Genomic DNA, 12,368 nt, shown 5'->3' on the forward strand with positions numbered 1-12,368 from the left:
TCTGACTAGGAATTTTCAAAGCTGACATTTCAAAGGAGGACTCACATTATAGCCTTGAAGTTAGCTGCAAACCCCTTGAAATAATCTTTTCCTTACACAGCACTGGGAAAGCTATAGAGGACACTCAATAAAAATTTAATAATATGTTATTAGGTTTTTATTGAGTGTCTGTCCAATATAGCTCATATCAAGTCTAGTAGGAGAGAGAGGCCTGAAATAGGTCCTTACAACAAAATGTGAAAATGATAGCATACCTCTTCTGCCTATATTAAAGGAGCCAAATGTTAGAAGTAGAAGTTTTATATTTTTATATCTCCAGAGATAAGGCTCAATATTATTGTTTTCTAAGGCTTTTCTATTATTTGATTCTCATGCCTAAATCTTTACAAGAAAATAACTTTTTCCTCTAATCATAAAAATAATGTATGACCTGAATGTTCACAGCAGCATTATTCATAACAGCCAACAAGTGTAAATAATCGCAATGTCCATCAACTAATGAATACACAAACAATGTCCACACAATAAAACATTATTCAGTCATAAAGATGAAGTGGTGGTACATGTTGTAACATAGATATATCTTGAAAACATGCTAATTGAAGGAAGCCAATAACAAAGACCACATATTAAACAATTCCATTTATATGAAATGACCAGAATAGGCAAATCCATAGAGATAAAAAGTAGCTCCAAGGGCTTAGGGGAGAAAGAACTGGAGAGTGATTAATATAAGGTATGGGATTTCTTTTGGGGGTGATGAAAACATTCTGGAATTAGACAATGGTATAGTTGTATAGTCTGGTGAATAGTCTAAAAACCACTAAATTGTATACTTTTAAAGGGTTAATTTTATGGCATGTGAATTATACCTCAATTTGAAAAATTCACTGAAAAAAATTCAAACAATACTAAAAACTGTAATGAATAAAGTAACACTCACTCAAAATCCCTACACATAGAAAGAATCACATTTTGGTGACCATTCTTCATGATTTTCTCAGATTTCTAGCTGGGTGGCAAATACACACACACACACACACACACACACACACTTATATATATAATATACATATAAATTATAGTCAAAGATACATTCATAGACAGACACACACACACTTCATGTTTTGTATAGTTCCAATATGCAGTTTAACAACAGCTCTAGCAAAACAGTTCAAATTTCAAATTTCAGTTGAAAAGGTATATTAACTGTAACTGTATAAACTAAAAACTTCAGTCCATAAATCATTATATAAATAATAGCTGTGCATCATGATCAGTGATCAATCATGTCACTTCTTTGTCTGTCGGTGATTGGTCAGGGCATATCTGTTACCCAATTCATGCAGACAACAAAACATATACCAAGTTATGCTTCCTTATCTCCCAGTGGTAAACTCACACAACATTTTATAAACAGACAAATGAAAGAGGGAATCATCAGGGGGAAAAAAAAAAAGGTGAAGGTGCAACAAATAAATAAAAAGTGATAGTGCTGAAAGTGAAATTAAAATAAGAGTGTCAATAAAGTTATAAAAGAAAAACTGACTCTGGGAATATTGTTGACACTGCCACTGTTCAAGAGATTTACGTATGTAGTTAGAAGTACTTTGTAAAGATGAAACTTATGGGTATAAAAGAAAAGTTTTTGTTACAAAAAAGATGATATACAACAGGAAGTAATGATGGCAAAAATTTAACATCAGAGAAACTCAGATATTTCACAGCATTGAAAGCACAAAGAATAAAATGTTGAAAGCTGGGAGCATTTGATATCTTGCTTCCTGGCACTATCTTCAGTTTCAGCTCAAATAAACTCTTATAAAAATTCTCAAAAGTACATAAGTAAATAAAATGTTGAAAACTGATCCAATATGAGTTTAAAAGACACAAAATAGATGCTCCACTCAGTATGAGAAGGGAGCAAACACTGTTTAAAAAAAAGACAAATAAAACACTTTTTTTTTTTTTGGTTTTATCTTTTTTTTTATTTTTTTAAGTCTACTTTATTCTTTATTGGTTTTTTTTTATTGTTTTATTGCTTAAAGTATTACAAAGAGTATTACATATGTCTCCTTTTTTTTCCCCGCCACTGACAATCCCCTGGCCTCCCCTACCCCCCCAGTGTCTTATGTCCATTGGTTATGCTTATATGCATACATACAAGTCCTTCGGTTGATCTCTTACCCCCTTCCCTCCTGCCCCCCAACCCTCCCCGGCCTTCCCACTGCAGTTTGACAATCTGTTTGAGGCAGCTCTGCCTCTGTATCTATTATTGTTCATAAGTTTATAATGGTCTTTATTATCCATGAATGAGTGAGATCATGTGGTATTTTTCCTTCATTGACTGGCTTATTTCACTTAGCATAATGCTCTCCAGTTCCATCCATGCCGTTGCAAATGGTAAGAATTCCTTCTTTTTTACAGCAGCATAGTATTCCATCCTGTAGCTGTACCACAGTTTTCTAATCCATTCATCTACTGATGGGCACTTAGGCTATTTCCAGATCTTAGCTATGGTGAATTGTGCTGCTATGAACATAGGGGTGCATATATCCTTTCTGATTGGTGTTTCTGGTTTCTTGGGATATATTCCTAGAAGTGGGATCACGGGGTCAAATGGGAGTTCCATTTTTAGTTTTTTGAGGAAACTCCATACTGTCTTCCATAGTGGCTGCACCAGTCTGCATTCCCACCAGCAGTGCACGAGTGTTCCTTTTTCTCCACATCCTCTCCAGCACTTGTCGTTTGTTGATGATAGCCATTCTGACAGGTGTGAGATGGTACCTCATTGTTGTTTTGATTTGCATCTCTCAGATGATTAGTGACTTTGAGCATGTTTTCATATGTCTCTTGGCTTTCTGAATGTCCTCTTTTGAAAGGTGTCTATTTAGATCCTTTGCCCATTTTTTGACTGGATTGTTTATTTTCCTTTTGTTGAGTTGTATGAGTTCCCTATAAATGTTGGAGATTAGGCCCTTATCAGATATGACATTGGCAAATATGTTTTCCCACGCAGTGGGCTTTCTTGTTGTTTTGTTGATGGTTTCTTTTGCTGTGCAGAAGCTTTTTATTTTGATGTAGTCCCATTTGTTCATTTTCTCTTTAGTTTCAAGTGCCCTAGGAGTTGTATCGGTGAAGAAATTGCTTCCGCATATGTCTGAGATTTTGTTGCCTTTGGATTCTTCTAGAATTTTTATGGTTTCCTGTCGTACATTTAAGTTCTTTATCCATTTTGAGTTTATTTTTGTTTATGGTATAAGTTGGTGGTCTAGTTTCATTTTCTTGCATGTATCTGTCCAATTTTCCCAACACCATTTGTTGAAGAGGCTATCTTGGCTCCATTGTATGTTCTTGCCTCCTTTGTCAAATATTAATTGAGCATATTGGTTCGGGCCGATTTCTGGGTTCTCTATTCTATTCCATTGATCTATAAGTCTGTTCTTGTGCCAGTACCAGGCAGTTTTGAGAACAGTGGCTTTGTAATACAGCTTGATATCTGGTATTGAGATCCCACCTATTTTGTTCTTTCTCAGGATCGCTGCAGCTATTCGGGGTCTTTTTTTATTCCAGATGAATTTTTGGAGCGTTCGTTCTAGATCTGTGAAGTATGCCGTTGGTATTTTAATGGGAAGTGTGTTGAATTTATAGATTGGTTTGGGTAGTAGGGACATTTTAATGATGTTGATTCTACCAATCCATGAACACGGTATGTTCTTCCATCTGTTTATGTCTTCCTCTATCTCTTTTTTCAACGTCCTGTAGTTTTCTGAGTAGAGGTCTTTTACCTCTTTAGTTAAGTTTATTCCTAAGTAGCTTAGTTTTTTTGGTTCGATGGTAAATGGGATTGTTTTTTTTTAATCTCTCTTTCTGAAAGTTCACTATTGGTGTATAGAAATGCCTCAGATTTCTTGGGGTTAATTTTGTATCCTGCTACATTGCCAAATTCATGTATTAAGTCTAGTAGTTTTTTGATGGAGTCTCTAGGGTTTTGTATGTATAATATCATGTCGTCTGCAAATAAGGACAGTTTTACTTCCTCTTTTCCAATTTGGATGCCTTTTATTTCTTCTTCTTGTCTAATTGCAATGGCTAATACTTCCAGTACTATGTTGAACAGAAGTGGTGAGAGTGGGCATCCCTGTCTTGTTCCTGTTCCTGATGTTAGTTTTTGTCCATTGAGTATGATGTTGGCTGTGGGCTTGTCATATATGGCTTTTATTATGTTGAGGTATGATCCTTTAAAACACTTTTATTCTCAATGTTTTTTAATGTTTTAAATTATACCATACTAAGTAAATATTTTTACTTGTTCATTTCTCTAATCAAGTAATTGATAGAGAATTTTTAAAGTTTTGACAAGACTTTTAAAGATTATAAAACAATCCTAGTTATTATTCCTCTTGTTTGAGATTTTATATGCACAGCTTGCACATTTTTATAATCTTGCACTACATGTATAGCAAAGCACATGCATGCATGCATGCATCCACACACACATAAAAAACTATAGTTCAAAAATGGATCTTGAGCTATTTTACTATGTACACTGAATACTTTGTTCATCTGAGGTTTGTTCAGAGATATTCTGTAGTCAAAAGATTTTCTTAACTGATTTAAGGAAAAATAAAGCAAGAGCTACATAATCCAGAAAATGTACACATCAGTATGCTATATCACAAAAGAAAATAAGGAAAGATGCACTAAAATCTTCCTATTAGTAAAGTTCAAATGAACTATTTTAAGAATTTAGTATAAATAAGTCAGTCATTAGATAAACTTTAGCATCCCAATGAGTTCTCTGCTCTGCTTTAAATACTTATCTCTCATAGAGACATGCATAGACAGAGAGAGAATATAACTTTTGTCACACTTAAAAATTAGGTATTTAGCTTATGAAGAAATAGTTTTCCACCATCATTTAGAAAAGGCGTGTGTTTATTAAAAGGCCAAGATATATTTTCACAATAACTGACACTGAAATTATGAAAAATAATTATATTCAAAATGAGGTTGGAAATCTTATTACTTTAACTTTAAAAAGTATAAAACGAGCCACACTATGAGGTTGACATAAGCATTAATCCTTCTTTAAAATCCTGATGAAAAAATAAAAAACATATTAATAAGATGACATTTTCTCTGAAAAAAATTATTTGTTATTTTTCATTATTTTACTAATGTTGAACCTACCCCTTCGAAGACTCCCACTGTCCGTCCGAACTTCTTTGACCCTTGGATGCATTAGAGGAGACATTGGCATCATGGGAAGATGACCCTGTACATTTCCCCCATTTCCTGTTTCAAAGTTATTTGGAAATATAACCTGTTGAAAACAAAAACCATTTGCTTTACATACAGATAAACCTACTGATGAAAACTTGTAACAGAAAAAATGAGAAAAATCTTTTCTTTAATTATGTAATTTCTTTCCTTTTTTCTTCACAAAATTGCTCAATAGTTAATATTGTTAAATTGTGTGTAGAATTAATCACATTTAATCTTATCTATCTATGTAAGTTTATCGACAATTAGAAGTAAACCTATGAGGTAGGCACTATCACTCTCCACCTAGGGATGAGAAAAATGAGGCTCAAAATGTGATTACCCAAGGGCACACTGCTACAAAGTAATAGAGCAAGAGCATTAACTCAAATCCATTTCTTTCAAATTCATAACGTTTCTTTTTACTTTCCCAATGGATTCTATAATGGAAATATTGATGAATACTAAAGATTGCCCCATTAATCACAGTGCTGCAAAAGACAAAAGATACGTGGAAGAGAGATTTTCAAGAAAACATTTTCTTTTAAGTTCTTCCTGGTTTTGGACAGTTCCTTCAGTAGTTTGGGATTAGGGAAAAGACCATCAAACCTCAGAGGGAAGGCAGGGGAGTGGGGGAGTAAAAGATCAACCAAAGGACTTGTATGCATGCATATAAGCATAACCAATGGACAAAGACAGCAGGGGGGTGAGGGTATGTTCCGGGGGTGGTGGAGGGGGGGGTGGGGGGGGAGCGGCCAGAGAGAGGTCAATGGGGGAAAAAGGAGACATATGTAATACTTTAAACAATAAAGAGCTGAAATTTTTTTAAAAAGATTAAATCAGGAGACACAGAAAAGCAAAGAAGAATAAAAAGATAAGAGTTACAAAAGAATAACAGAGATGAAAGAAAAATCTCAATTTCTCACATGATACAAAAACGTTAAATGTGTTATTTGTATGTATTAGTCACAAAGATTTAGCTTAGTATTCTAAATACTATTAATAAGAAGTATTTAATTCTTTTCATGTACATTTGAAAAATTAAAAATGATGAAATTAATGGTTTATTAGATATACCAAAAGCAGAAGCAACAATAGAAAAAAAAAACTGAACATCATCAAAATTAACTTTTGTATTCCAGTGGATTTCATCAAGAAAGTTAAGAAGACAACTAAAAGAATGGGAAAAAGTTTTGCAAATCTTATGTTGGATATGGGAGTTCTATCTTCAATATATAAAGAATTCCTATAACTCAATAATAAAAAGATAAATAACCCAATTTAAAAATGGGCAAAGGATCTGAATAGATATTTCTCCAAGGAAGATATAACATGGTTAATAAACACATGAAAAGATATTGGACATCATTAAGAATGCAAATAAAAACCGTATCACTTCATGCCTACTAGAATGGTTAGAATACAAAAGACAGATAAGTGGGTTGGATAGGATGTAGAGAAACTGAAATCTTCATACACTGATGGTGAGAAGGTTAAATGGTGCAGCCACTTTGGAAAATAGTCTGACAGTTCAAAAGTTTAAACAGTTACCATATGGCCCAGCATATGGTAACTACACATATACCCAAGAAAAATAAAAATATATGTCCACACAAAAACTTGTGCATGAGTGTTCATAGCAGTAGTATTCATAACAGCCAAAAGATGGAAACAACCCAAATGTCCATCAGTTGATAAATGATATATCCATGCAATGGACTATTATTAAGCCATAAAAAGAAATGAATTGCTGGTAGGTAAACATGGATGAACCTTGAAAACGTGCTAAGTGAAAGAAGCCAACTCACAAACAAATATGATATATTCCTTGTATGATTCTATTTATATGAATTGTCCAGAATAGGCAAATGAAAGTAGATTACTGGTTGCTTAGAACTGGGGGGAAGAAAGAGGGTAAGGAAGTGATAGCTAAAGGGCATGGTTTCTTGTTGAGGTGACAAATATGTTCCAAAACTTACTATAGTGATGCCTGTACATATCTATGCTCATACTGAAAACCATGGGCTTGTACACTTTATATGGGTGAATGTATGGTATGTGAATTATATCTTAACTAGAGGCCCGGTGCACAAAATTCATGTGGGGGGATGGGGGTGGATGTGTGTCCCTCAGCCCTGCCTGCACCCTCTCAAATCTGGGACCCCTCGAGGGCAGTCAGACATCCCTTTCACAATTCAGGACTGCAGGCTCCCAACCACTCGCCTGCCTGCCAGCCTGATCACCCCTAACCACTCCCCTGCCAGCCTGATCGATGCCTAACTGCTCCCCTGCTGGCCCAATTGGTCCTAACTGCCCTCCTCTGCCGGCCTGGTTGCCTCTAACAGCCCTCCCCTGCTGGCCTGGTCCCCCCCAACTGCCCTCCCTTGCAGGACTGGTCCCTCCCAACTGCCCTCCCCTGCTGGCCTGGTCCCCACCAACTGCCCTCCCTTGCAGGACTGGTCCCCCCCAATTGCCCTCCCCTGCTGGCCATCTTGTGTTCACACGGGGGCAGACATCTTATGTGTTAGAGTGATGGTCAATTTGCATATTACCTCTTTATTATATAGGATAAAGCTATCTCTATATATAATAAACCAGTGTCCCTAACGACTGGAATGACCAAACAACTGGTTGCCATGAGGTGGCATTGACCACTTGTTGGTCCCTTCCACCCACCCACAGGCTCTGATGGATCAGCGATGGTGAACGGGGGAATCGGGGTGGGTGGCAGGAAGACTGGGCTGGCTGTCAGGCTGTTGGGATCACCAGCTCATCCCCAGCTGTTCAGGGGCTCATGCCTGCGGGAAAGCGGGCACCGGCAACTTCACCTCCATGCACGTGTGTCGGGCCTGCCACTGACGGAATGCGCTGCCTGCTCAGGGCCGCTCACGCCAGGGCGGGTAGGTTGCGGGCATGCCTCAAGCCGCAGCAGCAGCAGCAGCAGCAGCAGCGGCGGTGCCCACATGAATGGCCCCGAGCGGGCATCGCATTCCATCAGTGGCCAGCCTGGCACATGTGCATGGAGGTGAAGTCTCCAGCGCCCACTTTCCCGCAGGCCTGAGCCCCGGAGTAGCTGGGGATGAGCTGGTGATCTCAACGGCCTGACAGCCCAATGGTGGAGGGAGCATTTGGTCTGGGGACTGGTGAATGGGCAGAAGATGGCCCTGATCGCAGGAGGCTAGGCCTAGGGACCCTACCCTCATGATTTAATCGTGTGCTGGGCTTCTAGTCTACACTAATAAAAGACAAACATGCAAATTGACCATACCTTCACTATGCCTTAAGCCACACCCACCAGCCAAACAGAGCGACTATATGCAAATTAACCCAACCAAGATGGCGGCCGGCAGCCACGGAGCTGGAGCAAGCAGGAAGCTTGGGTTGCCCCTGACAATGGAGGAAGCCAAGCTTCCCGCCCACCCTGGCCAGCTCTGAGCTCCACTCAAGGCTACAAAGTTTCAATTATAGAAGGTAAATAAATCCCAGAATAAAAGAAAAAAGAAAAAAAGGAGAGGCTGGGAGCTTCCGTCACTGGGGGGCTTGGCCAGCCTGAAAACGGCCCTCAGCCCCTCACCCAGACTGGCCAGGCACCCAAGTGGGACCCCCACCCTGATCCAGGACACCCTTCAGGGCAAACCAGCCGGCCCCCACCCGTGCACCACGCCTCTATCCTATATAATAAAAGGGTAATATACAAATTGACCCTAACAGCAGAACGACTGGGAATGACTGGTCACTATGACACACACTGACCACCAGGGGGCAGATACTCAATGCAGGAGCTGTCCCCTGGTGGTCAGTGCGCTCCCAAAGGGGGAGCTCTGCTCAGCCACAAGCCAGGCTGATGGCTGCTAGCACAGCGGTGGTGGCGGGAGCCTCTCCCGCCTCCTCAGCAGCACTAAGGATGTCTGACTACAGCTTAGGTCTGCTCCCTGCTGGTAAGTGGACATCCCCCGAGGGCTGCCGGGCTGCCAGAGGGATGTCTGACTGCCAGCTTGGGCCCGATCCCCCAGGGAGCAGGCCTAAGCCAGCAGGTGGACATTCTTGGAGGGGTCCCAGATTGGGAGAGGGCACAGGCCGGGCTGAGGGATCCCCCAAGTGCACAAACTTTTGTGCACTGGGCCTCTAGTTTATAATAATAAAAGCATAATATGCTAATTAGACCAGACGTCCTCCTGGACAAAGCTGGGGCTATGAGGGAAGCCCAGGTCCCAGGTGCCTGCCGGCAGCTACAGGGAAGCCCAAGTCCTGGGTGCCAGAGGAAGCTGGTGCTGGCAGCTGGGGGAAGGAAGGCCTACTCTTGCACGAATTTCATGCATCGGGCCTCTAGTTATTTTATAAAATGAGAGGATTATTAGCCTTGCCCTGACTCACTTCTTCACAAGTAGGAACCTTGTTTGCAGAAGCCTGGAGAGCCTCCCACAGTGCAGAATCGTGATTCCATGCTAAACTCTCCAAAATCTGTTCTTCAATGCTGTTCAGGTGTTTCACCATGTCCCTGGACAGTCCCTCCTCTGAGCGGATCACCACTTCAATAACCTGGTGACAAGAAAATTGAGAAGATAATGAACTCTCAAGCAATCAGTTCTAGATTGGGTGGGCTTGCATGTATGAGTAGCTCTGTTATTAATGACATAAAATCAAGGATATCGTTGAAGTAGGTTTTTTAAAAAATTTATCATTGTTATTGAAAGTTATACAGATGTACCCTTTATTGCCCATTGATCCCTTCTATCCTGCACCTTCTCCCACCCCAAGCCTTTACCACATTATTGTCTGTGTCCTTTGATTATGCATATAATTTCTTTGGTTAATGTTTTTATTGATTTTATGATTTTAGAGAGAAAGGGAGAGAGAGAAACATGTATGAGAGAGAAACACTGATCAGCTGCCTCCTGCAGGCCCCCTATTGGGAATGGAGCCTGGGCATGTGCCCTGACCAGCAATTGAACTGGGGACAACGCTCAACCAACTAAGCCACACCAGTCAGGGCTGAGTTTTTAAGATCTTCAAAATACTTTCACATATATTTGTTTTTCATGTTTTCTTCATACATGGAAAATTAAGACAATGATAGGTGAAAACTGGGTAACAGCCCAATAATGGTAGAAGTCAGGTTTTGGGTTCCCAGCCTATTGCTATTGTGAATTTACTGCTATTTTGAATTCATATTATTCTTCCTAATAGCTCAAAAGGAGAAAATGAATAATATATTTAGAAGGAACTTTGTTTTTATATACTATAATTACATTTTAATAAGAGTAAATATCTATGGAGGGATTGAGCAAAGAGGAAGAAAAAGAAGAGAACTCATGGACATGAACAGCAGTGTGGTGACTGCTGGGGAAAGGAGGGTGGGTGTTAGAGGAAGAGGGCATAAATGGTGATGAGAAAAGCAAAATTAAATTGGCCAGTGTTGCACAGTTGTTAGAGCATCGGCCTGCGCACCAAAGGATGGAGGGTTCAATTCCCGGTCAAGGGCACATTCCTGGGTTGCAGATTCAATCCCTGTCCCTGGGTCAGGGCACATGCAGGAGGCAACCGATTAATACGTTTCTCTTACATCCATGTTTCTCTCTCCCCTCCCCCCACCTTCTTTCTGCTCTCTCTAAAAAATATCCTCAGGTGAGGATTAAGAAAAAAAAAAAGAGTAAATATCTAGGACAATGTAAGTATATACACAAGAGTATTAATACTGATTATCATTAGAATTTTAATGTGTGATTTTAATATTTACATTTTTAGATAGCATATGAAATGGTCTTGTTTTATTATCCATTCAGTCTCCATATTTTTTATTGAAGGATTTAATCTATCTGCATTAAAGTAATTGTTGATATTAATTGTTGCTATGTATTTATTGCCATTCTATTATTCATATTTTCAAATTTTTTCTTCTTAAACAAGACCCTTTAACGTTTTTGTAATACTGGTTTGGTGGTGGTGAACTCCTTTAGCTTTTTTTTGTTGGAGAATCTCTTAATCTGCCCTTCCATTCCCAAATGATAACTTTGTTGGATAATCTTGGTTGTAGGTCCTTGCTTTTTTTTTATTGATTTTTTATTGATTTTTTTAAGAGAAAGGAACAGAGAGGGATAGTTAGAAATATTGATGAGAGAGAAACATCAACTGGCTGCTTCCTGCTAGCCCCCACTGGGGATCGAGCCTGCAACCAGGGCATGTGCCCTTACCGGGAATTTAACCTGTGACCTCTTGGTTCATGGGTTGATACACAACCATGATGCAAGCATGTAGATCCTTGCTTTTCATGACTTTGAATATTTTGTGACAATCTCTGGGCCTGCAAAGTTTCTATTTAGAAATCGACAGTCTATGGGTGCTCCCTTATGGATAACTGCTTTTAAGATTCTCTTTATCTTTTATCTTTGGTATTTTAATTATGATGTCCTGCTGTGGGCCTCTTTGGGTTCATCTTGTTTGGGCTACTATGCTTTCTGAACTTAAATGTCTATTCCCTTTACCAGTTAGGGAATCATTTTTTCAAATAGGCTTTCAATTCCTTGATCTTTCTCTTCTCTTTTGGCATGCCCATGAGGTTAACTGTTAGTACATTTGAAGCCCCAGAGGCTCCTTAAACTATCCTAATTTTTTGGGATTCTTTTTTCTTTTTGCTATTCTAATCGGATGTATTGTGCTTCCTTATACTAAGTTGATTCTCTGCTTCATGTACCCTCCTGTTGATTCCATGTACTGTAGTCTTCATTTCAGAAATTATATTCTTTTCTGACTGGTTCTTTTTTATGTTTTCTATCTCCATTTTTATGTTTCCTATCTATTTGTTGAAGTTCTAAGTTCATCTACTCTTCCCCTACATTCATTGAGCATTCTTTTTTGAAAAATATTTTTTATTTTTTATTGATTTCAGAGAAGAAGAGAGAGGGAGACAGAAACATCAATGATGAGAATCATTGATCGGCTGCCTCCTGCATACCTCCTACTTGGGATCGAGCCCGCAACCCGGGCATGGGCCCTTGACCAGAATCAAACCTGGGACCCCTTGGTCTATAGGCTGATGCTCTATCCACTGAGTCAAACTGGCTAGGGCTCATTGAGCATTCTTATAACCAGTGATTTTAACTCTG

General features: G+C 39.2%; 1 protein-coding gene across 1 annotated transcript in view; it reads right to left on the reverse strand.

The window, feature by feature from the left end:
• RBL1 (RB transcriptional corepressor like 1) overlaps positions 1–12,368 on the reverse strand; it is an 85,625-nt gene that overhangs the window by 33,772 nt on the left and 39,485 nt on the right. The window contains 2 exon segments of the mRNA XM_006089523.3: positions 5,194–5,326; positions 9,640–9,804. Coding sequence (XP_006089585.1) covers positions 5,194–5,326; positions 9,640–9,804 — 298 coding nt within the window.

The sequence above is a fragment of the Myotis lucifugus genome, unplaced genomic scaffold (genome assembly GCF_000147115.1).
Source record: "Myotis lucifugus unplaced genomic scaffold, Myoluc2.0 scaffold_60, whole genome shotgun sequence".
In the NCBI taxonomy this organism is placed as follows: Eukaryota; Metazoa; Chordata; class Mammalia; order Chiroptera; family Vespertilionidae; genus Myotis; species Myotis lucifugus.